The sequence below is a fragment of the Accipiter gentilis genome, chromosome 7, assembly GCF_929443795.1.
Source record: "Accipiter gentilis chromosome 7, bAccGen1.1, whole genome shotgun sequence".
Taxonomy (NCBI): domain Eukaryota; kingdom Metazoa; phylum Chordata; class Aves; order Accipitriformes; family Accipitridae; genus Astur; species Astur gentilis.
In genome coordinates this window covers 15920421-15948366 of record NC_064886.1, presented here as the reverse complement: position 1 = coordinate 15948366, position 27946 = coordinate 15920421, and the positions used below count along the sequence as shown (strand labels likewise).

Genomic DNA, 27946 nt, shown 5'->3' with positions numbered 1-27946 from the left:
CCGGCGGTGGGCCGTCCGTGCCCGCCGCCAGAGCAGGGCACCCAGCACCCCTGTGCACACCATGAAGGTGGCGGCCACCAGCGCCAGCAGCAGGATGGCCAGCAGGCACTTGCCCATCACCCTGCTAGGGTCCCAGGAGACTGGGACTGTGGTCCCCTCAAGCTTCGTGTCCCAAGGGGCTGAACGAGTCGGTGGGGGGGGGGGGGGCCAGCTTTCTTGACTTTCTTGTAACCCGTGGTGGTGGGGCTGAGGGCTGCAGGGGTCACTGAGCACTGTCCCACGGAGGAGCTGCTGTCCGTGCCACCTGTCACTGTCCCTTCCTTGCCGGGTGACATGAGCTGGCTGGGGACGGTGGTGATGCTCATTTGGGGTGCTGCCTGTGTGCCAGGCTCTGCTGGCGGCGCAGAGGTCAGCAGCAGGTCGGGTTCGGGGGAATCGGTCTCGTCCAGGGGATCGGCCGTGGTTGGCACCGCAAGTGCCTGGTGCAGGCCGGCATTGGTGCCGGGTGCTGGTGGAGGTGCAGAGCTCAGCAGCAGGTCAGGCTCAGGGGAATCGGTCTCGTCCAGGGGATCGGCCGTGGTTGGCACCGCAAGTGCCCGGTGCAGGCTGGCATTGGTGCCGGGTGCTGGTGGTGGTGCAGAGCTCAGCAGGAGGTCGGGCTCAGGGGAATCGGTCTCGTCCAGGGGGTCGGCCGTGGTCGGCACGAGTGCTCGGTGCAGGCTGGCATTGGTGCTGGGTGCTGATGGTGGCACAGAGCCCAGCAGCAGGTCGGGCTCGGGGGAATCAGTCTCATTGCTGCTGGGCATCGTGGTGGCAGTGTGGCTGTGCCCCGGTGTGGCAGCGGGGGTGCTAGGCTGCTGCCCACCCTCAGCCCTTTTCCTGCGGGAGAGCAGTGGGGGCTCAGCCTGCACTTGCCTGGCCACCCCCCAGACCCACTGCACTCCACGGTGCTGCCCCAGCTCTGGCGCTGGCACAGCCCCACACGCCTGCAGGGTGCTCAGCACCAGCACCAGCATCACCAGCATGGCCCAGCCCAGCGCCATGGGACCTGTGGTGGGGAACAGAGGGGAGCAGATGAAATTGGGGCCCTGCTGCCTGCGGAAGGAGGCTGAGTTTCATCGTTCAGGCTGGCAGTGGCCCCAGGGAGGAATCACACATGAGCGAAACATCCTCCTCCCTTCCCAGAGAGGGGCCCTGTGGTTTGGGGGCCTGGAGGATGTGAACACTGACCTCCTCCAGCCGTGGCTGACAGAACCGAGCTTCCTCCACCTGCAGGAGCTCGGCCCCCGCCAGCTCCGCTTGTGAAGAAAGTTTTGAAAAGGAAGTTGAGTGTCTGGAAATGGGAAACGAGCCGCAATGGAGGCGGCTGCTGCGGGATGGGCAGTTGCAGGATGACTCCCCATGCAGAAATGAAACCACAGGGATATCGCACACCCTTCAATCACCCCCCCGAACCCAGGGTGCCCGTCCTCCCACTCCACCAGCCGGGGTGGTGCGGAGCTCCCAGGCTGAGGACACCATGCGCCTCTGCATCTGCGCCGGAGTGGGAGGAGAGGCAAACCTGCCCCAAATCCACACTAAATCTCCCCCCCACTACATCTGTCGAGCACCAATACCCACCCCCCAGCAGCCCTGGTGGGCAGAGGCCAGCGAGGTCCCTGTGGCTCCGCACCCAACAGCATCCAAATGCCAATCAATGCTCCCTCAGCACCCAGCATCCCCAAGAGGCTCCGACATCCCCAAAGCACCTACCCGCCTCCTAAACCTCACCAGGGACCATCACTGCACAGAGGGTGGCAACCCCCCAGGGACCCGCACGTGCCCCAAGGGGGACCCCAAGCATCCCGTTTGTACCCACAGCATCCTTGGGGCTGAGCCCCGATGCGGCACACTCGCCGACCCCCCTCCAGGGCTCACCTCTGCCAGGGGATGCTGCGGGACCCCGAGCTGCAGCACCGGCGGGCATCACCAGCGAGGGCCCGGCTGTGCCAGTATGGGGGCACGAGGGGCAGCCCCGGGGCTGGGCAACTGCTGAAACCCAAGGGGCGTCGCGGGCCGCCCTCTGCCTGCGCCTCCTGCCTGGGCGGTAAAGGAAAGGCGGGCACGGAAGAGCGGCTGTGGTTTCAGAGAACCCGACGGGGGAAGGACGTCATGCCATGAGCGGGGCCACTGCAGGTCGGGGGCTGCATGCACTCACCAGCGAGGGGGGCCGGGATGTGAGGTGTACCCCAAAAAGGGAACTCCTGCCCCTCTCTGGTGTGCTTGGCACCCCATGGGAGCCCACCCTGCTGGCTCAGCCCCACTGGCGGCTCCGCTGAGCTGTGTGATGGGGGCTCACACCACCCCGAAAGCAGAAGTGATGGCAAACACGGTGCCAGGGCCACCAGCCCTCCCAGGCACAGTGTGGCTACAGACGGGATGGGGGGGCAGATCATGGTGCCCCAAGAGGAGGCACAGAGGTACCCCAACACCAGGAAGCAGCATTTGCATGCAAGGATGAGGAAGAGGAGGAGGGTGAGGGCCTGGCTTGATGCATTTGCAGAGCCCTCGTGCTGGGGCCCTTCTCCCAGTACTAACATCCCCAGGACAGCAGCCTGCGGCCAAGGGAACTCTCGGGGGCCTGCAGGGGGCACCGGGCATCGTCCCAGCTGCATGGTGCTGCACCAGCTGGGCAGTACCCCACCCTAACCACAAGCACCGGCACAGCAGCACGCAGGAGGTGCAGCCGCAGGAAGGGTGCTGCAAGAGCACATCCGCAGCAAACACCCTGCGGTTGCTGCCGGGGGCCGTAAACAGCCCCACCGCCTCCCCCCACCCCCTGCAATAGGACCCTGAACCCTCCCTGTGCTGCAGGCTGGATTCACTGCATCCCTTCTCAAAATCTCCTGGCCGTGGGGGGTGGAAGAGGGTCCCAGTTCCTGCCACCCCCAGATCACTTGTGGGAAAACAGGCACAGAAAATGGGGGTTCAGGTCCGTGGGAGCAGCTGCGGCGGAGGGATGAGCATCTCCGGGGATGGGTCCAGGGCGTGCATGGGTGGCCAGGGAGCATCACCTCTCCGAGAGTATCCCTGTCCCATCCCCTGGCACAGTTGGGCCTTTGGGGTTGTGCCGGGGTCGGCGTGTACCAGAGGCAGCTGAAGGCGGTTGTGAGATGCCAGGTAAAACACCGTGGCCCCGGGGAGGCTCTTAAACCTGGATGGGGACCGAGCAATGCCATTTCCAGCCTGGGCTTTCTTTACTGTTGCAGGCTTTCCTGCGCCCTTGAAGCTGGTTTCAGCTGGGGAAGAGCAGAACAAGTCATCCGTGTCCCCCCCCCCCCCCCGCCCCCAGCTCCACAGCAGCCCCCAGCTGGTGCCATTCCTTTCTGAAACCAAAATCACACCCATCTCAGCTACCCTGAGACCCCCCCAGCAAGTCCATGCCATTGAGTCCCACATCCAGACAAGCTCTTGGGCTCACTTGCGGGGAAATCGCCAGCAAGTCCACATGCAACCCTGGGGATGAGCCCTGGCTCTCCCGCGACAGAGCAGAGGAGAGTGGAGGAGTCCCAGAGGACAGAACCCGCTCAGCCCCAACCCCACACGCTCAGGTTTCTGTCCCTGTGGTTAAGGATAGTGCCATCATTTAATAACCTGGTTATTGATAAAACCCGAAGCACAGGTGCTAGCGGGCAGTGGTGGGTGCAGGATGCAGAGAGTCAAAGAAAAAGCAAACCAGAGGAAGTTTATAATCAATGACTTTTATCTTTTGAAAATGGAAGCAAATATTTGGACAGATACTATGGCCGCTCTATAAGAGCGCATCTTTCAGGACTTCGCTGGTTCTCTTCTGGGATATCACGGCTACAAAAAGCTTCAGGCACTGACTCCGGTTGAGCCTGGCTAGGCATCAGTTCATTTAAATAAAATACAGGCTATAAACTAAAAAGCAGGGCGGCCTTTCCTCCGCCCTCCTCAGACTGTCTACCACACACCGATCTCCTCTGGGCATTTCAATCCAGCATCTCAGAATACTTATTTCCCTCCAATTAGAAAAAACAAAAGGTCCCCAAGCACACAACCCTGAAGTCACACGTACAAATCAGCACAGAGATCACCGTTTGGGGGAGCATCACGTTTGGTTTTGTTTTCCCAAAAAAAAAAGAAAAAAAAAAAGGTAATTAAAAATACACATCATCTCAGGCATTTACTGCAATACAAAAACATCACCGAACATTCAAATAACCTGGAGTGTCTGGACTGTGAATCCAGCATCAGTGGTCACAGACACAGGGCAGGGGACACTCATCCATCCCTCCTGCTGTGCTCGCCACTTAAAACAAAGAAAACCCACTTTTATGAAGCTTTCATGCTATGCAATTATAACACATCCTCTGTCTCTTTGCTTCCCATTCTCATGCCTCTCCAGCTACGTCGCCTGGCCGTCCTGACAGTGTGGTTTCACCTTCATACACACAGACATCCCTCCAGAACAGAGAATCCTTAATCTGTAAGTTCTGAACATGCAAACACTGGAAAAAATGGAGAATTTGAGGATTTCTAGCTAACCTAATGAAAAAAAAACAAACCAAAACAATAAAAAGATCACTTCAGCCTGGACGAAGGGACATGTCCCCCCGCTGAGCGGCAGCTGCCGATGCCCTGGGCAGGGGGACGCTGCTCTGGTGCATCAGGTCCCAAGCACACAGACGTGCACACACACCGGGGATGCAGTGAGCTGCTTCAGGGATCAATCCCCAGCTGGGACAGGTAGCAAGGCTCCTCAGCCCATTGCTCTCGGCACCCGATAGCCTTTGCCCACCTTTGGATTCGACAAGAGTTGCCGATGTTTCCCCGGTACTGCGGGGACGGGCTGTGTTGGGATGGGCAGCACCAATCCAGTCTGGCACAGCTTGCTGGGGTGGCACAGATCCCATTCACACTGCAGGGACACAGCCTGCGAGCAGGGACCTGTGTCTGCCCCATCCCCAACACAGGCAGCCCCCCCCTCGCAGGGAAGACCCCACCTGAGCAGAGGTTTGCCGAGCTGAGGCATCCAAGAAGTTCCATGAGGAGCTCGCAAGCCTGGCATGCTCACAGGGTCTCTCCCCTGAGGATCTCAAAGGACCGTGTGAGAAACCAGTTCTCCAAACTGGGATCAAAACCACCTTCCCCAGTCCCTTCCACTCTAAAGGCCTGGGAGTGAAGGGGGTCTGGGTATAGAGGTCACTCATCTGATCCAGGAACAAATAATTTCCTGCAAAGTTTTACAGCCGGGTGGGGTGATGAGGCAGGAATGATGGAGAGGAAAAAAAAAAACTTATAAAAAATAACGGAGGCATTTTGTTTCGGGAGACCCGTCATGATAAAGTCACCTAGCTGCTGCTAATGCCGCTTTGGAAGCAGAGTCTAAATTTCTAACATTAGCGCTAATGTGAGGGGCCAGAGAACTGCAAGCTCGCAGATTTCAAAAGCTTCTTAAAGTCAATGAGCTAAAGAGCGCGGTGGTGCAGCTCTAGTGCAGTAACAAGTATTTACAGCAATGCACACAGCTGAAATGGACACCACGGAGAACCTGGTGACTGCAAATGTCCCATGGCTTGCATCTCCTATGGCACACCTTCAATGCTGTACTCCATGGATAAATGTAAAAACATCTCCTGCATGAAAGTAACTTCTGCCTCAAAATAAAAAAAAACCAAAACCAAAACAGTAAGTACATGCCCATTTGGACATGGCTAGAGGAATCCAAAACATGAGACTATTTTAAAAGGATAACATGATGCTAGTTTAAAAGTTCTTCAGGGTGTAAAAAGGGAAGAGGCATTTTGTGGCATGGATCACCTTGTTCAGAACTATGGTTTTTTCCTTTAAACTGTCAGACAGTGGTGATGGGGGGACATGTTAGGGAGGCAGGAAAGGCAGCTTGTACTATCTCTGAGGGGTCTCAGCAGCAGCCTCAGCCACACTGCAAAGGAAATGGATCTGATTGTTCGAAATTGAAGATTTATACAAAATAGCTTGTTTTGTTCTCTGAACAGTATAAACACCCACCACGCACACACACACACACACGCACGCAGTGCTGTCCCTTTAAATTTAAAACACAAATACTGCAAAGTGGCAAATAAGAAAAATAAAAAGCAACTTCTTTTTTTTGGCAACTTTAAAAAATGGTTAAGAACAATGTGGCATTGGTCCCTAAATCTAGAAAAAGATATTTGGGCACAACATTGAAAGTCAGAATGGATTTTTTTCAAGAATTCATAACATCTGGAAAAAAAAAAAAGACTGTAAAAGTAGCACTTATTCTTTTTGACTTGTTTGACACAGTCACATAAATTCATTAAAACATCAGGAAAAAAAATCTTTCACTAAAAAGCTTGGCTTTTAATCATCAGCTCTTGTTGACGTGAATTTAGGAGAACAGGAAAGCTCGTACTGGAATGCTGCACGCTGCTGCTTGCTGAACTGGGGAACTGGAATGTGCCTGGGCCGGCAGCGGGGCCAGCGCTGCTCGCCCCGCTCAGTCCGCGATCTTTGCCATCTGCTGCTCCAGCTTGGAAATGCGCTCGTCTTGGTTGGTGATCGTGTCTTTTATAGATTTCAGCTCTTTCAAAATCTCATCCAATTTGGCTTCATTTTGCTGGAAGACAAGACAAGACATGTATTTGTTAGGAGAGCTGGCGGGATGAGCTCTGCAGGTGGGAGTTTTCAAAGGAAGGGGCTCCTCTGAATGGGATTCTTGCAAGCCGTAAGCACACCATGGTGCACAGGCAAGCAGGGTGAGTGTGTGCCACACACCTGGCACAGGCACTGTGGCGGTTGTGATGTGCAGGGCATGCACCAGCACTTCCAGTGGCAGCAGTGCAAGCTTCAAGGACGTACTGAACCAATATCTGCTCTTTAACAGCATTTAAGGACCTACTGGACCGACAAGCTGTCACTTCCACATCTCTGCGTATTACTATACCACGCATGAGCTACAGCCCCCAATTAGGGACTTGTACAACCTCCTTCTGGACTTGCATAGTCTGAGGTTTGTTTATCCCACTGTCTGGGCTGGGTTTTACACAAGAGGTGCACAGAAGCTCTCCCAGGCAGGTGGGTGGCTGGACCAACAAGCCAAGCTTCCCTTTGTGTCACAGTTCCCAGTAATCTCCCACAGCTGCAGAAACCTTGCCTGGAACACCATAACTCAAGTGCCACCTCAACTCCAGGTCATCCACCAGCACCCAAGTCCCAGTGTACTTGAGTCATATGTGCTTGAGCTTTGTTATAACTATTTCTGAAGATGCAGCACCCTGGTAATCACGTCTCAGGCCACCATCCCCAAAAGCTCGTGGATTTTACTCACAGTGTTTGAGGCATCAGCTGCTTTCTTTGGAGCATTTATGAGATCACTTTTCTTGTTTGCGGCAGGCTTGTTGTCCAGTATGTTCTTCTTGACCACCTTGAGATCCCTGTTCTTGCCTGGAATGTACCCATGCTTCAAGGAGATGAGAAGGGGATCGGCATTCTTCCCCTCAAACCACTCCTCTGCTTCCAGAGCTGCTTCTGGGCCAGCTGTATCAGGGTACAGGTCATCTTGGAAAAGGTCCGACTGCAAGCCAGAAGAGATGAATTGGTGAAGTACTTTGGGGCTGGAAGGCACGAGCTGGCTTCAAACCATATAACCAGGAGGTAGTGCTCACCTTTCGAGGAACCGTCATGATGATGGGCTCACATTTCCTCTCATGAAGTTTGAAGAACCTTTCAAAGAAAAAGAAAAGGTGTGACTTAGATGCGAGGACAGCCAACATGCCATGCAAAGGAGGCCTCGGTTCTGCTGCTCGTGCACAGCAGCATACTGGGAGTCAGAGGCAATGGAAAATGAGCAACCCTAAGGAGTCACAGCCGGGCTGCACTAGCACTTGCAGGGCCCTGCAAGGGCTGAAGGAAACCACCTCGGTGTGTGCAAAGCTCTCCTCTTAGGTACGGGGTGTCTTCAGAGGGTCACACTTTGGCCAGGAAAGGCTGTCAGTGAGGAACAGCCCACTGCTCAGACCCCTGAGACAAGCACCCCACCAGTGATTTACATGTACACACTAGCCAGCCTTCTGCTCACCGCTCACACGTCTCTCCACATTCCGGTTACCCCTTGCAGTCCCACTTTGGGCCAGTGCCACAAACTCCCAACGTCCTCAGCCTGGCGACCAGACACTGCTGCTGAAATATTCCATGTGCTTGAGGCAAGTGCAGGCTCTGCTCCCCTTCAGGGGCTCCTGCTTTCAGTAATAATCAGAGGAGCGTCAAAAGGCTTCAGGGGCAACATCCAGCATGTTCCCTACCAGCGGTGTGCCAGGAGCCATTGCACTGACACAAACCTGCTTTCCTGAGGTGCCTTCTTCCTTTGCTGTGTTTTCTGAATCACAGCTGCACTCTACTCACTGCACTGCTGCTTTAATTACTCTCTGAATTCCTGAAACCAGCTTCCAACCCACTTGCTGCGTACAAGCTGGAGACTGATATCAGACTTAGGCACCCAAAGTTTATCATCGATGTGTTGACAGCATAGGCGGGAACCAACCTGATGCTACGTTTTCTGCAGACAATTTATTCTGCTAGGTATCACTCATTCATTTAAAACAGACTCAGCTTAAGTTCCAGCACATTCTCAGGTTATATCATCTTATGCCCAGCAGAAGTATCGCTTCATGTCGCAGGTCCTAGCGAACGCTGCAGAAGCAATAGCGTGGCAGAGAGACCTTTCCAACGGCAGGGTCCTACACTCAGCAGCAGGACTTTCCATTTCTGAATGGCCAAGCTCGTGACGGGGTGACTTGCTAAGATGACACCACCCTCCCTGACAGCCTCTCTCCTTACCTGGCAATCTCACACTTGTTCACATCAAGGCCCCTCTTTGGCATGAACCCCATGCCCCTCTGCGGCTCTTTGCTGCTGAAGGTGTTGAGGTAGTGAACATAGGGGGATTCATCCGTGATCTCAAAGTAGCGAATGCTGCTGTCTCCCTGCAAGAAATGAAAGGAGGACCACTCCAGAGGCTGGAGGGACCAGCACACCCTGTGCCCGTGTGCCTGCTCCCTGCTGGTGTAGGCAGCCATTGGTCTAGCCCGATAGCTTTTCCTTCCACGAATGGCGCCACAGAGCAATGCACGGTTTATAGTTATTTTTTTTCAGGCTAAAACTTCCACTGCTTGCCAGTCGAGTATGCCTCATCTCAGGCTGCTTACAGCAGTTGCTATCAGACAGCACACTGCTGCGCTCTTGCTATCCATATGGCATCAGCAAAACTACCATAAAGCAGATCCTTACTGTAACCCAAGTACATCAGCTGAATGGTTTCTCAGCAATAAGTGCTGTTCTTCAAAATACTGAGGTACAGTGACCTGAGCTCATGCTTCAAGACTGGGGATGTCAACTTCCACATCTCCTCTTCTGAAAAAGCTAAACTTTCTGCCACAGTCAGGCAGAAAGGCTACAAACCAGTTTCTCTTTGATTCCAGGCAATTCTACTACAATAGCATCTCTGAAACAGCAGAAGAGGTAGCAGATATAAACCAAGTATTTCTCATTAGCTGTTTACAAAGATGGGATTCTTGAATGCACTTGTATGGATCCTCCTTCATAATTTCTCGTTCATCTTGTCTCTGGCTCCTATTTGTAGGAAGTCCAAAGCTGTGGCATTAGAAGCAGGCACTTTAAAGCACTTAATGCCTACAAATTGCTTTTAAAAAGGAGGACGTGATTCCAGTTTTCCATTAGTTAACCCTGCAACATTACAGTGAGTGCTGTTACATGCTCCATCATCTTCAAGCACAAGGTGGATAACATCTAAAATGTACCTTCCTCCCACACTAATGTACAACCATTTGGATCAACACCAACAAGAGATGTTCTGATTACGGTATCTGACTTGTTGCATTATGAGCAGCTTTACCTAAGTAAATCGATCTCAAAGAAACATCCAGTTACATAGCAGACCTTCACAGGGCAGACTTCACAGGTTCTCTGTATGGTCCTGCAGAGTGAGGATCAAACTGATTTCAGAGCAGCCTGATTGCTAATGTTTTGGTTCTACCTTTCTCAATTGAGACACTTGGGGAACATTTCACAGGCGTCGCTCATTTGAAAGGAGTCTCCTGCTAAACACACCCAGTCATTCCAAAAGCTTCTCTTTACCTTGCCACACAAGTAAATAATGTTGGTATCTGGATCGTAGAATGGCAGCAGGACCCCATTGCTGGTGTCCATCTCATGAAGGGCTATTGGCTCCTCCATGTTTTTCTGGAAAGAAAAAAATACCAGTGATGTTAATGAAGAATGAAAAAGCTCATGTTAATGTAGGATCTAAATTATTAACAGTTCTTTGTAGCTAGTGAACACGCAGCGGTGTCTTCACCACCCTGAAGGATCTGTGTGTTACAACAACAAATGATGTAAATGTTCACAAGCTTATTCATTCCCCAAGGACATTTTAATCACAAAATACAATAAAAGCAGGACCCCCAAAAATTTACACAGTCAAGGGAAAGATGTGACATAGTCCTGTTAATGAGTGCCTTGTGCCAGTGTGATGGGATTGCTGCTGTCTTGCTCTGCACATATAACGTACAGAATGAAGTGACTTTCACACAGCCACTCTGCTCTCTGTGTACATCTTCTCGGGCACTTCAAACGTGCAACTGTCAGCTTCGTCACTACTCTTGGTAAAGTGGGGATTGGTACAAGAGAACTCATTTCCTTTACTGAGTGAACATCCAGCCTAAGTAATGGCAATACCTTCTGGCTCAGGAAGTCTGTGTAGGAGCAGGCAGTAGATGGAAGAGGGAATATGCTCAATATATGAACTATGAATTTAGTGGGTGACTGCAGATTTGGGCTAGTAACTCAATGGACATTACAACAGCAAAGTAGTAATGGGACAGGAACCTACTGGATTCCAAAGGGCAAGCTGCCGTTCACTCATGCGGCTGAAGCCAGTTGTGAAGATATTTCCATCAGCGAGGAAAATGGCTCGCATAGGCCGGGCTCCCTCGTGGGTTTTCTCTTTCTCCTGAAAAAGAGATTGACAGATTAGCCTCTAGCAAGGAATAGGAAGCCCACCTGGTGGTGGCTTCTCTTCTAGCTGCACAGAATCCCTGGCAGAACACACTACTCCTCCACACAGGATGCCAACTACATGGAGCAACATTCAACTACCTTTGCCTGATGCTTGAGGGAAGAAACCAATTACTAAACTACAAAAGAAGTGGTCATTCCTGGCTCCTTTCAGCTTTGCCTATCAGACTCTTGCAAGGTTGAAGGAAGACTTCTTTGCAAGCTACAACACATATGCAGGCTGCTAAATCTCCACATTGCATACACAACTTTGGAACTGTAATTATACAGAAAGATTAGATGTGGCATTACACTCCTGCAGGTTTTAAAACTGAGCCCTAAACCCCTAGTTCAAACACTAATCCCAATAAACCCAGACAAATCCTTCAACCGCTAACATCCCTCCTGTAACTTTTTCCTTACTTTGAAAAACATGACTAAACATGGTATATATACTAAGCAAGAAGGTTCTTTGTCTATATGCTCTTGCTAACTCTCTGCTGGAGTGAAACCCAGTTGCTTCTTTAATTAGCATGCAAACTTACAGCAACAATTTCTTGTTTCCTGGGGTCAATAACTCGAACTTTTTTGTCTTTGGAAGCTGTACAGATTAGGCTGCCATTGCGATTCCAGCTCACATTGTAAATCATATCCACATGCATGTCATCCAAGTTTATGAGGGCTTCACCTGTTCCCACATTCCAGATGATGATTGCATTATCACAACCTAAAAAAGAAAACAGCGGCTAAAGTTACAACACTGGTGTATACAGAAAAAAAAACCACCCAGCAGCAGGGAACAAGGAATTAAATCTGCTGCAGCTCCAAAGCCTCAGATGCTGACTCTTAGACATGCTCAGTGCCCCACCATGTATGTGGAGCCCCAGGCAGCACATCCTCACTCAAATACAGGCTCACAGTGGGGACCAAGCAGCCAGAGAAGGCACAGAAGTCCTCCCTTGAAAGCATCGAGCACCTTCTCAGAGGTGCTGTAGCTGTCCCAAACAAAGGCAGTTTATGTGGGAGTATTTGGACACTGCTAGTGCAGCTGGGCACGACCCCAGCCAACATGCTGCCTGCAGGCATGGGGCAAGCAGGAGGGACAGGAGAGGTCCCCAGCAGAGAAGAAGCTGAAGGGAAAAGCAGGAGGTACTGGTACAGCTGAGGGAGGTCTGTGAGAGCGTGCCCTGGCCACTGCTACTGCAGGAGCTTTGTGCAGGAGCTCCTGGGTCTTGCATCAACTGCAGGACCACAGAGCAAGAGACACCAAGGGCAGAGAGGTGATGTTCTTACAACTCTATATGTGAGAATACCGGCTGGCAGCCAGCCATTGCCTTCTCAGCTCAGAGAGATTTGCGGCAGAATAAGTAAAAGTGGCACGGATGGAAAATAGGCAAGTAACAGCAGGAGAAACAGCAGAAGAGGAAAAAGAATGGCAGGCAGCAAAAGCTGAGGTCAGCAGTTTCACAAGAACTACAACCAGCAGCAGAGAAGGTTTTATTCAAGGACTGGACAGCAAGAAGACAAAGAATAAAGCCTAAGATAAGATGACAGCAAAATAAAGAACAGGATTGGAGGACCAGGTAAGGGAAGGAAAGCACAATGTATGACTGAGCCATTTCTCCTAAGCCTCCAGAGGGGTGAAAACATGTAATGAAGCAGAAGATAACAATCATTCTGACCTCCCAAAGGGCATGAAAGACACCCAAAATCAGTTTGTTGTCACTAGGAGGAACCCTGGAGACTGCAATGACCTGACAGCATCCCTTCTCCTCTGTGTTTCCTGAGTAATCTTGGCCGGACAGCCTGGACACACACATCTTGTTGCTTGTACAGGAGTCTGAGGAAGCTACCTAAGAAAAATCACCTTCTCCTTTTGTATGTTCTCACACTGAGTTTCATTAAATTAACTGCCACAAGGCCTGCAACTCCAAGCATTTTTGGGGAAACCAGATCAAAACCAAACTGGTACCTCAGAAGGCATTTATATCAACAGAAAACACACAGCGCATCTGACAGTCCAACTGAAAGGACTGGCTTCTTTTATTGGCCTCCAACCTAAAGGTCATGCTATGAAAGCCTCAGACCATGCTAATGGATAATGACTTATTCATTTTATTTCCATAATGATGTGACTGTTTTTCAGTGGTCAAAAGACTCTCATTGCATAGACCATACCAATCAAGGAGACAATTTTGAAAATGCTGAAAATGAAAGCTTGTGGAAAGAACAGCTAGACTCTGAGATACCTTGCAAGGATCAGCGAAAAGGACAAACAGTTGGGCCTTTTATAAAAGTATATGAAAACAGGGATGTGGAGAGTGCAGATGTAAATAGTTATCAGCGGGTGAAACTTGCAGATCAAATAAAGTCTGGAACAATTTTAATACTGTAATTCATGCCTCCAGACAATTTCCTGGTTCTTGTCCCTGTAAACTGAAGATAATAAAAGGTCAAGATAAGGAGGGGGCTGTGAGCCACGTGTCCCAGCGTTCCCAGGCACTGCCATTAGTCTTGTGATTCACCAGCCCTAAGCAGCCAGGAGAGGAAAGAAGGAAAAGGAGTCAACAAGCTTTTCTAGAAAAATATCTGGTGTGCAAGCAAAACGCAAGGGAGAGATGCTTGTTGACCCCATGGCCCTGATGCACCACTGTACCTGCACTGAGCAGCACGTTGCGTGCCGTCGGATGCCAAGCCACAATGCCGACTCTCTTGGAATGGCCTTCTAACACTACCACTGGCTCTGTCAGGGACAGGGTGAGTCCGTTCTCAGGAATCTGCCACACCTGGAAAGGGAAAAGGAAAGATGGTTAGCCAAGGGCCATCCCCCCTGAAGAGCACGTTACTTGTTTGGTTCCAGCATCCTGCACCGTGCCACAGCAGAAGTTCAAGCTGCCACTTCTCGATATAAACAGGAAGAGAGAATCAGGGAGGGAATCGTTCCCAGCCACCAATAAACCTTCAGCTGATCTGTGCGTAACATCCTTCCTAGCTCATGCTGCCAGCACATAACCACCAGTTCCTTATGCTGCAAACACCCTGTTATTGCTGCGTTCAGAGAACCATTCGTCTCAGATGCTGCCTAAGATGGATTAAAAAAATTTGCCTTGCAGCTCAAATTCCATCTGAACAAGCTGCTGTCTTTTCAAATTATGCTTGTCCATTGGAGGGACAATACTGCTGCTATACTGGTGCCTGCTTTTTATTTCTTTAGAAATACTGGCAATTAGTTTTCACATTATGTTTAGAGCCTCCTTTCAGATGCCATTGAACTAAGGAAGAGCAGTTTGGTCCTGGCAAAGGTTAAAACAATGCAAGTTAGCATTGCAGAAACTACCTTTGAATGCAGCGAACTGCCTGTTTGCTTCTTGCGTGCTCAGTTACACAACCCTTCTGTTGCAAGCGTCTTCAGGAAAGTGCCATCAAGAGAAGGAACAGACCCCCAAGGATTGCAGAGCACCGGAACTCCAGCCATGGAGTCAGAGCAGGTTTACACACTGAAGAAGGCAGCTTCTGCAACTGGCAGGGACCAGGGACTGGAGAGACAAAACCCATCACCCCATGCCCCAAGGCAGGATCAGTCCTACAAAACTATTCCTGCAATTCAGCACTGGACAATCATCCTTGAACTGAATTTGACCTACATATAGCGTATTAAAAAATTAAAATAGAAAGCCCATCAGTAAGCAATTATAGCTACCTCTAGATAGGTGGCAGCATTAGAGCACATTTGCTTCGCCTTCTATTGTTTGCTTTTTCTGGAGTTAGAGAATAGGTCTGGCCAGACCCTGCCCACGATGCCCAAGCAAGCTGTCAGAGCCAGCAGATGCGAGCTGAGCGGATTTCGGAAGCGAGGCAGACAGACATGTGTAAGGGCAACATGGATTTTTGCACTAATCCCAGTTTCTGCCTTCTCACAGGGATGGCAGCTGCTCAAATAAAAACGTCTGAGATGCAAAAATTCTCAGCGTGTACCAGCTTACCTCTAAATAGCCCTAAAATGATTTCGCTTTTCACCGATGCAGCTCTTGGTGCTGTCCCTCCCAGCACCCTCAGCATCCCAGGAGGAATGACCTGCGACGGGCACACGACCTCAGCAAAGAATTTCTCTGTGAGGGTTGCAAATCCCTCTTTCTCTTTCTGCCTGATAGAACAGGGCTAGCAACAAGATGACATAAACCGAGGCTTTTACCAGCAATCACATTTTAAAAATTGGGTTGCAAACTGGAGGCGCTCAGCTTGGAGAAGCAGAATGTCGTCCTGTTCACATTCAATTCCACACCAGTTTTGCTGGTGACTGCAGCCACAGCATGCTCTCAGATGACTGTGCTGAAACACAACACACCTTGCGAACTGCAACAAATCATTTCACCTGCTCATTACACAATAAAACTGGGTTACAAAGCTTTTAATTTTTATAGAAGCAGCTTTCTTCTTGCCAGTCAGGGAGTAACAACCTGACAATAGCAACAGTTTAAAAGATGTCTGCTGACAGGGGAACTTTCATGTCAGTCTGCTAAAACCAGTACCTGCACTTGATGTCATAACTGTATGCAGGTCTCTCAAATGAACCACCTCCAAACCCCCCGCAACTGTAAGCACTGATGCAATGCTGCAGAAAACAGGTATTACCGAAACCCAGTAAGAAAGCTGGAAAGAGAACATGAGAGCTGGAAGACCCCAGCAGAAAAGGCAATGCAGGAGAGCCAGGGGCTCTGGAAGCAGAGGTACGGGAGGTGCCCAGCAGAGCATTAGGTGACACTGGTGCAGGGGTAGAGGATGCTCAACACGAGCAGCTTGGGTCTGACAGCTCTCCCCGGCAGGCAGATGCTGGGGCACAGCTGACGTGGGGATGAAAAAGAAAAAAACCCAGCAAAAACACTTCTCCACTAAATGAAAAGGCCACGACAGCCAAGACTGACCTATGCAAGTATATGTTACACGGAGGATTAAGCAGGGAGCCAGAGAGTCTTCAGGAGCCCTTAAAAAAGGCAAGCCGTGATGAACACAGCCTTTTCTTCCCGAGAGAAATGGTGTGATAAAGTGGCCTGTCCCAACTCATTCAGCCTCATTCTCTTTGGGGAAGAAGCTTTGAAAATGGAATTTATTCACAAAGAGACCCAGGAGCAGCACAACCTTTTGGACCAAGCATGAGCTGCTGACAAGCCATGCAGGGACAGCAGCAGCAAGGTCAGAGCAGTTGCTACACCTGCAGCTGCAGGCAACCTTCCTCCCTGTTGACAGGCAGCTGGAGCAAGGGGACCAGGTCCCCAAGATCCCCGTTTCTCTTTTGCACTGTCTCAGCTGGGAACAGCGCAGGGATCCTTCTGTGCAAGCGCAGCTTTGTAGCAAAGTAACTTGCATGCCAAAAAAACTCCAGGACACATTTAAAAGCGAGCCAGCGAGTGCATGGGGTGGGAGAGGAAAGGGAGGCATTAGAGGCAAAATACCAAGGAAAAGGATTTTTTAAAAGCCTCTGGAAGACAGACAGACTTTTTTCTTTAAGGGAAAGGCCCTATAGTTTACAGCAGCTGCAGACCTGTGTAATCCTCAACAGATTACAGAAACTATTGACCTAATAATCCTGCTTGGTATTGCAAAAGAAAAAAAAAAAAAAAAAAAAAAAAAGCTAAGAGTGTGAAAGGTCAGGGTATGCTCCCAAGCGACCTGGCCCACTCATTCCTGCATAGGGTGGGGTGCCGGTCTTCAGCGTGGGATGAAATTAGAGTCACAGGGCAAAATTAAGGAACTTTGGCTTTAGATGCAGGACTCAGCCTGCTGAAGGTGAGGACTCAGGATGAGGACACAAAGGAAACCTTAAAATACTGCAAGATTAACTGGACATCAGTAACCATTTGTCAACTCTCCCACTTGTGGGGCTTTTGGGGTGGTGGGGGTTTTTTTTGTTTCATGGGGGGGGGTTAAGTTAACATGGCTGGTTTGTTTGTGATCGAGGAAGTGAAGTCACGCCACGGTGGTGTAGAGGTTTGGGTCTCAGAGGAAGAGCGGGAGGGAAAGGTTTTGCACAAACAGCATGTGAGAAAGAAAACAAAGCGAACTTTTTCAGCACTTTTTTTTATACCCTTTAAAGAGAATCAAAAACTGTCTCTTTTGGCTCTGCACCAACCTGCAGAGAAGATTAAGTCAATTTCTAGAAACAACATCAATTCCTATATTCAAATTACATAAGGAAACAAATGAGTTTGAGCCCTGGGTTTTATCTACCTCCCTGCTCTTGTATTGCTGCAGGAAAAGTCAATTTAGTACATCCATTTTTTGTACTTGTAAGACCTTCTCCACAGCTAGCTGGTCCTGGTTCATCCTGTCCTGGTACCATGTATTAACTGTCTGCTAACAGGTTGGTGTCCCAGGTCTTTGCAAGGGCTCTGGTTTAATTTTTAAAACAATTTGCTCAATAAAATGAACTCTACTCTGGCTATTACATGCCAACTCATTAGTATTCATCTTCTGATGAAGCAAATTTTCTGTATCTGAGAAAGGCCCTCTGATAGCATCTACAAGCCTTTATACAATCACATTTTCCAGCTGAATTAAAAAACCTGCAGTACATTACAGTGATTCAGCTCAATATCAAGCGTGTATATTTAAGTAATTCCTTATTTGTTGGCACAAGATAACAATTCTTCAAAGAGAACACCAGAAGAGGCCACAGAAGGTATCTGCATGCCATAGTGTTTTAAAGGAAATCTTTCTGAGAAGAACTCAGAGCAGAGGAGATGGGGACTCCCTGTCCTGCTCTTCTGCAAAAGATGAGAGAAATTCAGCAACAAACAAGCAAATGGGGCAGAGAGGCTGCTGCCATTACCTACATCGCACCGCTTGTCTGATTAAGGCTCCTGTGTTACACTGGATGTATGAAATGGGCCACATTCTGGAGAACTGAGAACAAGGCACAAAGAGGAAATACTTCAACACTTGCAGATGACAAGTATGTCATTATATCTCAAACCACTTCAAGCGATTTGTATTTGCCAACTCAAAAGGAATCTCTTGGCTTCACACTCCAACTGGCAAAGCCAGAAGGAGACAGAGGCCAACGCGTGCCCCGAGGAATACCCAGCGTGGGACGAAGGAAGAGCGTTCGCTCCTCCACGAGCCTACGCTCCCATAGAGAAGAAAGTGGGCCGTGTTCTGGAGGGGTCCATTCTACTCTTCCCTCTGCTGGGATCAGTCATGTGCTTATACCCACTGGCACCGTTAACTGCACAAAGGTGGTCTTGCAAGGGTGAGCTGTCCCAAGCATTGCCCCCCACTGCCTTTTTCTTCTCTACCTCCAGATAATTTCTGAATGCATCAGATGTGACAGCAAAATTAAGGAGCATATCCCCTGAAACTGTCAGACCATGTGCCTTTCATCAGAAAAATCTTGATGCAGCTACAAACAGTTAAGCCTCTAAGGCTGTCCAAGCTACAAAGCCCAGCAGTATCAGAGAAAGATGTCTTCTTTCCCAGTCCCTTATTGCAACCCCTAGGTCTAAGGATCTCAGAGGTTCAAGGTTTATATGCAGTTCACATTTCTACCTTCTACAATTCTGAGGTTTTATTTACATGAAAATGCTTCTAGCTTTTGAAGGGGCCAAGTTAACCTTCCTAGTGCAACGCAAAGGCTGCAGGCAGTTCAAAGTTATGGCTGTAGGAAATCAGCCCTCATCATCCCAGAGACATTGGTTAGATAGCATCTCAAAGCCATGCTCTGTCCCTCAACAGGTATCTAGTTGACGTTGATGAAATCTTTTGTGGCGGAGGGTAAGGTCCTAAATCCTTGAGTGCCAAGGCACAGATGGTCTTTAAAAACATAAGGTATTTTTTTAAAAGCAGCTGGCACTTCTGTGGAAAGCCACGTGATTTCCTCTACCACATCACTTTTTCTCATTTCACATGGGCTAATGAAGAGTATAGAGCTGATGAACAGCCACATATCCTTTAAAGTAAGATGAGTTTATTCAGTGACAGGCTGTTCAGGAAGCAGGACTCCAAAACCTTTATTGAATAAAAGCAAAGAAAACAGGATGCTAAATTACCCGTTCCACGACAGAAAAGCAGTTAAAAATGGGAAGGCTCATTAGCTCATGGAGTTTGTTTCCAAATAGTCCGGGCCATGGTTGTTCCTGACATACTCTAGCTCTGTCCAGCCCAGTTAACAGCTGTCCCAAATGATTTGGGATACATCATTTCCCATCAGAAGTTATGTGATACTTAACAGGAGATTTGACTTAAGTCTTTAGCTAGTCCACTTTGCTTTCTTCATTGCTACTACTGGCACTCAGCTTCACTGCATTTTAAACTTCCAGCTAACACGGACCTAACATCTTCCAAATCATGAGTTGTGTATGCTTGTTCCTTCAAGCGCAGCAAGGACTCACTTATTTCACCCTCCCAGCTGCTTGCTGCCTTCCACTCAAGACATGGTCACACAAACAGGTACCATACACGAACACGAGTGTGCAAACTCACAGCCAGCTACACCACAGTGCCTGTCTACATGTGTGTTGCCTCCAGGGACAGAGGGGAACCTCACCCCCTGTATCAGTGTGTGTGGATAAGCAGCAACCGCAGAGCAGACAACCTACTGTGAACCCACACCCCGCGGAGCTTGTTTGTGCAGTTATAGGCTCAGATTCTCGCAGACAGTTTGTGTCTACATTAGGAGCGTTTGGACAACGTGTAATTGAACACTGTTGGTTTTTCTACATAATTCAGTCCCCCTGGAGCCTCACAACATACTTCTCATTGCACTTGGATTAGAGACTTATTTTGCCTCCAAGAAGGCAGCTATAGACCTTAGCTTTGCCCACTTCTGTTGATGCTCATGTTTCGGAAACCTTTCCTTGCTACTCGCAGCCCTTCTGGATCCTGGTTTCTGGAGGAACATTCCTCCATCCTTCAAAGCTTAGTTCTAGCCCAGTAGTGAATGTTGCAAACACAGAAGCTTGTTGTTTTGTTTAATATTAAATATAGTACATTTTGTTAACATGCTTCAGCTTCCAAGACTGAGAGATCACAGGCAAGAGCTGTCCCAGGATAAGCCTCTTGGGATGAATCCCCTCCCAAACATTTTAACGATGAACAGAAGCAAAGGAATTTATCTGACATGATCTATAATAAGATTTCAATATAACATTCAGCCTACAGCATTTCTAAATATGGCCAAAGATCACTGAAGTTATTTGGCATTATTTCATCTTACAAGGATTTTCTTTCACTTATTCTGCTGTGTTTGCATACACAGGATTCCACATCCATCATGAAGCAAGGTCGTCTAATTGTTCAGCAGGCTCTGATTGAGGTAAAATAGGTCTCAGGATCAAGGTTGGCAGGTGCAGAATTTGGATTATTTTTTATTTATTTATTAAAAATCCCCTTTTGACATCTACTTACAACCTGTAGATACAGGAAAAAATTAAAGGGTCACCCTTAAATCAAGGGCTGAAGAAATTCTGAAACCTGATGATGGGCTTGTTCCCCCCCAGTCCCCACCTCTTCGCAACAAACACCACTGCATCCATTAGGATGTTTGAGGTGAGGAACGACCTCTGTCTTCTGCAAAGCACTACAAATCAAAACATCTCACCACTGACAGGCACTCTTTCTTCTCTTTCCTCTTCCCAAACATCAGACAAATCCCCAGGGGAAGGAAAAATGGAAGAGCAATTGAAGACAAAGCCAGGAAGACACAGGCCAAGTCTGTTACACGAAGTGCCATCTCAGTGCTGAAGAGATTCTTCTCAGAAGTCTGAGGTTGCACCTTCTCAAACAGTAATGTGAGAATAAAGTACCAATTGTGAGAGTCCAAATCCTGTTGTTTTGCAGGCAATAAAGCTCGCTTCTATTTTTGCTCCAATTTTTAGCTAGGTCCTGCAGCCAACAAAGCATCATTTTGTAAGCCAAGACAAAATGTGCAGAATGCCCATGACCACTCTCACATCAGCAAGGACTCTATCCTTGGTATCAGAACAGGAGATATCTTCATAAATACAAGTGTCACTTGCAGCAGCATTTTGAGCATGAAGCAAACCCCACCGCGCAAGACAAATTTAATACTCTTACCATGACGGTGCAGTCCTCAGAGCCACTGGCGATGACTTGGTCATTATGAGGACACCAGTCTATGTCCAGCACCGGTCCTGTGTGGCCACACACTGTTGGGTAGGACTTGTCAATTCTGCCTGTCTGAAGGGGGGAAACAAGAAAGGGAGCTGTAATACACAGCCAGCACAGAGCACATCTCAGAGCGGAGGAAGATGCTTCCCAATTCTCTGTTAACTCTTCAAGGATTCACAATTTCATGAAATTTGAATCATCTCATGTATCGGTAGAAGAAACAAACCAGCAACTCTCTTCTTCAGCACCAACTAGCTAGAAACTCCCAACAGTGCAAGAAAAGGCTTCAGACATTCAGCACAGGAGGGCTTTGCTGCCCCTTGGATGCAGGGACGCTTTGCTGCCCATATCTCAGCATTTGCTGTGACACCATCCCTTTGTCTGTCCCCAACATTTTGGGAAAAGGGCTCTGCTTGACCAGTAAAGCTCTGTTTTTGTCTGTGCTTCACAACGGTGACCAGCAACAGCTAAAGATAACCAAGCTAAAATTTTAATTGAAGGGTGTTGCTGGTCATTGAATTTACTAAGTCTGCTTGTTTTCATCATAGAAGTATTTTGTTTAGATCGAAAGTTTTTAGGACACAGTTGTGCAGAGTAAAATACCGTTTTCAGGAATAAATACTGCTGACGCAGACCGCCACAGCCACCCCCCGCCCCGACCCATACCTGCCTCTCTATGGCCAGAGGACCATGGCCACCAGCACGCTGCCAAAGTCAAGCTCACTACACAGATAAACTTTCCAAGAAAACAAGCTGAGATGTTCCCACTTAACTGAGACAAATCTAGCAATGCCAACACAGTTGTTGCAGACACCAACTTTGGCAACTGGGTCTACATTTTGCTGATGGAGCCCCTTCCTATCCTGAAGCAACTGACCCCTTCAAGCTGCTGATGCACCAAATACCCTCTGTATGAAAGGAAATAAAAATCACTCTAGCTAATCATCATTATCGCTCTTGGTCAAGTCTTGCACACAAGGGAAGCAAGTGGCAGGATGAGCAGCAGACTCCTGCTCCTCCAGGGCCAGAACCTGGGTCCCACTCTGAGGGGTTTTGTTTCCAGGGAATGCCGCAATGGCCTTTTCATGAGCGTTGGGAGAAGACAGACAGGAAGGAGAGGTCTGGGATGGGGTCATCTTCTTTCATGTTTAGACATGCAGAAGAAATGGTTGGCATTTCACTTCTGCCATTCGGTGGTAACATTCCCCAACCTTGGAGGTGACACCTCTTAATATATGCCTCCTACCCATCTCCATGCAGAAGGCTGTTCCTATTCAGCGTTGTCTTACATACAAAGAAACAGAATAATGCTGGATACTGGCTTTTGAAGACTACTGACCTGAAGACCTCTACTAGCAACAAAACAAGATACAGATCCAAACAGACTTAAGTTACAGAAACAAAACAACCATTATTTCCTAAATGGCCAAATTTAGGTTTCAAAAAAACACTGACTCAAATGCTTTTGAAATTACTAAAAGTGAAAGTGCTGTAGATGAAAAGCCATAAACCAGACATTCAAAAATTAAAGTCTGTGTAATCCCTCTTGGATGCCATAACGTGAAATAGGATTTAAAAAATTAATACATCCAACTGACATGTATAGTCCATCCATTTTAATTTATCTAATTAAAAAAAGAACCATCCAGAGCATATGCACACAAATGTATTTCAGAAGTCACATTACAAGCTAAATACAAATATAGACCTAAATGAAAATAAAAAATACGACTAATACCACGAGATGTCAGTGACTACCTGTTCTTGCTCCTAGGCAGGGCTCAGAGTAATCCTTGAAGAGGAGCCTATGGTAATTATTTGCAGGCTGCACGACTGCTTGTCAGTTTAGTTTAGAGTTTTTACAGTAATTTATTACTGGGGGGGGGAGGGGGGTGGGAATTCAATTTGAACAAATTAAACCACAAACTTCACCTTTCAGTTTTGATCACGATGAACCTGAACAGCATGAGCAGCAGCAGCCAACTGCCTGTGACAGCCAGCTGACCACAGGGACCAGGCAACCCCACCGCCTGCTTTTGATCACCTAAAACGGAGCTCATTTTTTAAACCAGCTATCTTGTACTTCCATTAGCTCACTAAACGGCAGTGCTCTGAAGGCAGCTAGAAAAACAAGACGACGGAGGCTCCGTGTGAGCCCGTGCTAAGAGGGAGCTCCCACTGCCTGAAAGCAGAAGGGACCAGCGCAGCCACAGGCTTCCAGCTCCCACGGGGGGGCAAGTCCTCTTCCCTTGGCAGGCAAAGCAGCAAGCTGGAGTAAAGCTCAGTCTTGTCACCAAGCTAGAATAAAACTCGGTCTTGTCATCAAGCTGAGGAACTTGAGATGGATGCACAGGTGCAGCTGTTTTGGACAAGGACAGCATGCATTTCTTGGGCCAGAGCCATCTGGATCAAGAAGAAATTGCAGATGCACAAAGGGGAAGTTAAACCAAACTGAGCAGAAATATCTTTGCACCATGGTACAGGTAAATATATGCTTATCTGCATCATCTGTAAAGTGCACCCTTTTCCTGCCTGGATGTGGCTAGTGACATACGAAAACCATTTCTAACAAGGGAACAGACAGAGTAAGGATGGGGAAAATGAGATGTTATTTAGCAGCAGTGTGGGGGATGCAATAACTTCAAGCATATTTATTCACAAAAAATTTACAAAACCAAGCAAGCACAGTACAAACAAGAGAAGGAGATGTCACACTGCTTGCAAACACAGCAGCTCCCCAAGGTCTGGCAGAGGAAGACAATGCCAGGGGAGATGCACAGCCCAGCAGCACCAACTTCTACACTTGGGCATGGCACTACTGTACGAGAGGACCAACTCAGCTGCTCACTAGGGTCCACGAAGAATAGTGTCAAAACAGCAAAATGAGAATAAATAAGGAAGTAAATGGACAGAAGGGCTTACTGGCCAAAAGGCTGCAGCGCTGCTCAAAGCTGCAGTTCGGCTAGGAGAAGTCCCACCACTTTCAGAGAAGCTACTGACTTGTGGTCAGAGACACAAAACTGTCTTCGCAGGGCAGAGGAAACAACGGTGCTTTCCTGAACACATAAGAAAGAGCAAGAGCTCTCCTCAGCAACGCTTCTAAATGCACTTCATCTGCTCCACTTTAAAAAACCAACACTTTTATTAGAAAGCATAATAACCCTTCAAAGGGGATTGAACGGGCTGCCGAAGGACAACCACCCATGTCACCACCCCAGGGTCTGACCCAGCACACCTTCCCCTCAACCACCCAGCAGGGTGAGAAATGAGTAGTTTTTTTAACTCAAATGTGTTACTTCACCACCTCTCTAAGCCAGTTTTGCAAATACCAGCCATGCAGGCTACGCCGCAGGCTTCCTCCTCCCAGCAGCTCTCCCCTCTCCGGAGTAGGGGACTCCTATTCCTGGCATTGTGCGCAATTAGCTGTGCACAGAAGAGCTTTAAAAACAATATTTGGAGGACTTTGCCAAAAGGGAAAGACCAGGAAGCCTGCAGTAGGGTATTAAAAAAACGCCAGCTTGTAAAATTACCAAATCCAATCTTTCTAAATACAATTCCCTCTAAAATAGATGCCTCTGCCACAAGAACACCATGAGGTTTGCAACTTTGCTGCCAAATGGGTGTGTTTTCATGTTACCGTAATACTCCCAGGTTTGGGGATTTATTTATTTTTAAAATGTAATCTTTTAATTAGTTAAGGATTTAAAATAAATCTCAAGTGCTGATACACAGCTTAAAATTAACTCGGTACGACTTCAAGAAATTAAATCCTTCTCATAATCCATTACGACTCTGGTTGAGCAACACATCACAGTAACAGCTTTTGAAACTTGGAGTTGTATTTTATAAGAAGTTAGCCAAAAAGGTGAACTTGAGGATTACTATTAATATGCTGGATGGCATTGACTAGAAGCACACTCAATATTAGGGTCCTTCAGCAGGTGGTAAGCTGACCTTACCAAATGGAATTCATTTAGTGATTTCACATATCCCAGATCAGAAAAAAAGGACAGATGAGAAGAAAGAAACCAATTGTCATTAAATCCAGAAGGGACAGGTAAGTGGCACAGGAAAACTGTTCCTAAAAGCAGTAGCTTTATGAATTAATTTGACTGTCTTACAATTGCGTCTCTGCCAGAAAAGGGCAATTGGTTGCAGGAAACAGCTCATGGATATGGATTATGGTAAAAATATCACTAGGAACAGCTGCTTCCCCCAACCCATAGTTGTACTCATTAAGATCACCATTTAAAATAGGGAAGTGGCATCAAGTTGCACAAGCGAAAGCAATTCCCCCACCCTTACTTTGCAGAAGTTTGAGGAAGGAAACCAGGTCACAACTGTAAAGTCTGAAATACAAACTGACTAGTACCTTTTCTCTGTTAAGAGAAAAATACTCCTTTTTTTCTTAGCCAAATTGTGCCTTTTCCTTACAACAAACTCAAGTTTCACAAAGTCCAGTCGAGTGAGGTTTAATGTGCTCTGGCTGCTGAACCTCCACCTCTGGTTGCAGCAGCTGGTCATGCAGGAGGCAGTTGGGAAAAAAAACTGCAGAAGGATGTAACGAAAGTGCATTGCACTCTCGTGACCATGACAAATAGACATTAGTCACCCAGCAAACCAATCAAGGCATCCATAACTAATTTGGAAGATTATGACTCCCAAAACGTCTCCTGTAATGCCATCCAATAAGAGACTTTTAGGCATTCATAACTACATACTGCTTTCAAACTAGACCACTACAAACATTGCTTGTGCCCTCCAAAAAACCCTCAGCAGTGCTCCTGTTCTCATTTTATCACCTTGACAGCTGCAGGGCTGTGACATTACAGTAGACATTACAGGCTGCTACAGAATGGAGACAAAGGTCCTTGTTCCGGAGTGCCCAGACCTAAATGGATGCACAAAGAGAAGGGAAGAAAAACGCGGTGACAGACAGGAATCCTGCACAAAGCCAACCCTGCCTGAGCAGCGAGAGCAGGGCTTTGAAAACCACGGCACTGCGTGGCCCCAGCAGATTTGGCATCGCAACTCAAAGCACAGTTTGGAGGGTTTCAGGCATGTGGGCAGCTGGGTGGAGCAGGCAGCAATGGTGAGGTTCATCTCCCACTGCTGGGAGAGGAGCTGCAGCAGCTGGGGGACTCCATCCTTTACAGCGGGTGCTTGCAGCTGACCAGAGAACAGAGACGTAAGAGCTGGTTGCAACTGCAGGATGCTTTACACTGGAAAAGGGAATGTTTTTCTGCAGAATCCTTCACAGAATTAGTTGCAACAATCAGCTACTCACATGCTGGCTTTAAAAAAGGAAAAAAACCAACACAAACCACCCCCCCAAAACCCAACCCGAACTGCCAACTCCTATCACTCGGAGCTGGGTGTGCAGCACAGCTCCAGCATTTCAGCTAATGTCCATCCCCATTTCTAAAGGAAAGCTCTAAACACATTTCAAAATCAAATTTCAGACTCAGCTAACTTTCAGCTGAGGAAGCCCTTCGGGCAGAAGATGCAGAGATTCAAAACAAAGAGACCTGTTGCCCAGAAATTACATTAAAATTAACAAGCTACAGAGTTGCTCTTTTGTTCCATCCCTAAAGTATGATTTCAAAAGCAGTCAATTCCCCGTACTACCTTTCCAACTGAAGGAAAACTAATCCGTGTCCTAAAAGTTTAGGGTTCTGGGATAAAGTGGTAAAACCCAGCTGCAGTTCAGGGGGCAGTGGAAGACAAGCACCCATCCAGAACGGGCAGAGCTGCTGGGCAAGGAGGCAGTGCCCAAAAAGGATCCATGGGGAATAACAGCCTCGTGTCGCCCAAACACACTCATCCTCAAGAGCTGGGGACAATCCAGGACTCCAGCACCGTCCACAGCAAAACAAACTGGGACCAGTAAAAATGCAGACGGGAAGGAGGAGACAGAAGAAAGTCTGGACAGATCCCAGGAAAGAAGGTGTTCTGTTCCAACCATTTCTGTTGAACTCATTTTGTCCCTGGACTTCCAAGATCTCAGTTTAGTTGGAAGTTTTAAACAGCTAAACCAGGATTTTACTCTCCATTTCAGGCCCACCTGCAGCCCTGCTCTAAGTGTGCATCTATGTATGGTTTGCGTATGTATGTTTGTATCCTACACAAACCAGTGACATTACACCATGGAGACAACAACTCAGAAATTCATGCTGCTGGCAGAGCAACATTATTTTTCATCTGAATATTGGACAAATACACAACTTCTGAGGACGTACTCCACTCCTTACACTCCGTTTTAACCACTGCATACAGACAGGAAGGCAGACCTTGATCATGCGTAGTGCTCTCCAAGCGCAACAATCTCTTTTTCATACCTGCTTGCAGACAAAACTATCAAGCACATCTTCCATTTTCATTATTGGACAAAGACTTAAAACTGCAACAATATCTGTACAAACCATTGGTTGACCATAAGGCAGGGGACAGGATTTGCTGCTTGCTTTCCTAGAGAAGTGAGATTTATTAGCCACACTGCCTGCCCTCTCTTTCCTAGTACACTAGAATCTGATGATCCATTGGAATCAAACTGACAGTGATAAATATAAACCTTGGGGTTTTTTTTAAATCAGCTTTAGAGAAAAATCTAAGGTGAAATAAAAGAAAGAAATCCAAATTAGTGCCCCATTAGGGAAGGTGCAGTTATAACTCAAGCCCACATCCCTCCCGAGTGGCACAGGCACCCCAGTTGGGCTAGTGAGGCACCCATGGGAGGTGTGCACGT

At 48.1% G+C, this 27946-nt stretch overlaps 2 protein-coding genes across 5 annotated transcripts in view; both read right to left on the bottom strand.

Annotated features, from left to right (window-relative positions):
- Positions 1-27: 27 nt before the first annotated feature.
- Positions 28-2082, bottom strand: LOC126041023 (mucin-2-like). The gene is made up of 2 exons (XM_049806220.1): positions 1918-2082; positions 28-1048 (listed from the first exon to the last, which is right to left on the bottom strand). Exons 1-2 carry the CDS (start codon positions 1964-1966, stop codon positions 117-119), a joined length of 981 nt encoding a protein of 326 aa, XP_049662177.1. The 5' UTR covers positions 1967-2082; the 3' UTR covers positions 28-116.
- A 1638-nt stretch (positions 2083-3720) lies between these two features.
- The window catches only part of CORO1C (coronin 1C), a 48734-nt gene continuing 24508 nt past the window's right edge, over positions 3721-27946 (bottom strand). For all 4 annotated transcript variants that reach the window (XM_049806212.1, XM_049806211.1, XM_049806213.1 and 1 more), the window contains 9 exons: positions 21148-21270; positions 13736-13865; positions 11625-11806; positions 10916-11035; positions 10162-10266; positions 8845-8990; positions 7674-7731; positions 7337-7582; positions 3721-6625 (listed from right to left, as the gene is read on the bottom strand). In XM_049806212.1, coding sequence (XP_049662169.1) covers positions 6506-6625; positions 7337-7582; positions 7674-7731; positions 8845-8990; positions 10162-10266; positions 10916-11035; positions 11625-11806; positions 13736-13865; positions 21148-21270 — 1230 coding nt within the window. In that variant the 3' untranslated portion in view covers positions 3721-6505. The remainder of the gene's footprint in view (positions 6626-7336; positions 7583-7673; positions 7732-8844; positions 8991-10161; positions 10267-10915; positions 11036-11624; positions 11807-13735; positions 13866-21147; positions 21271-27946) is intronic.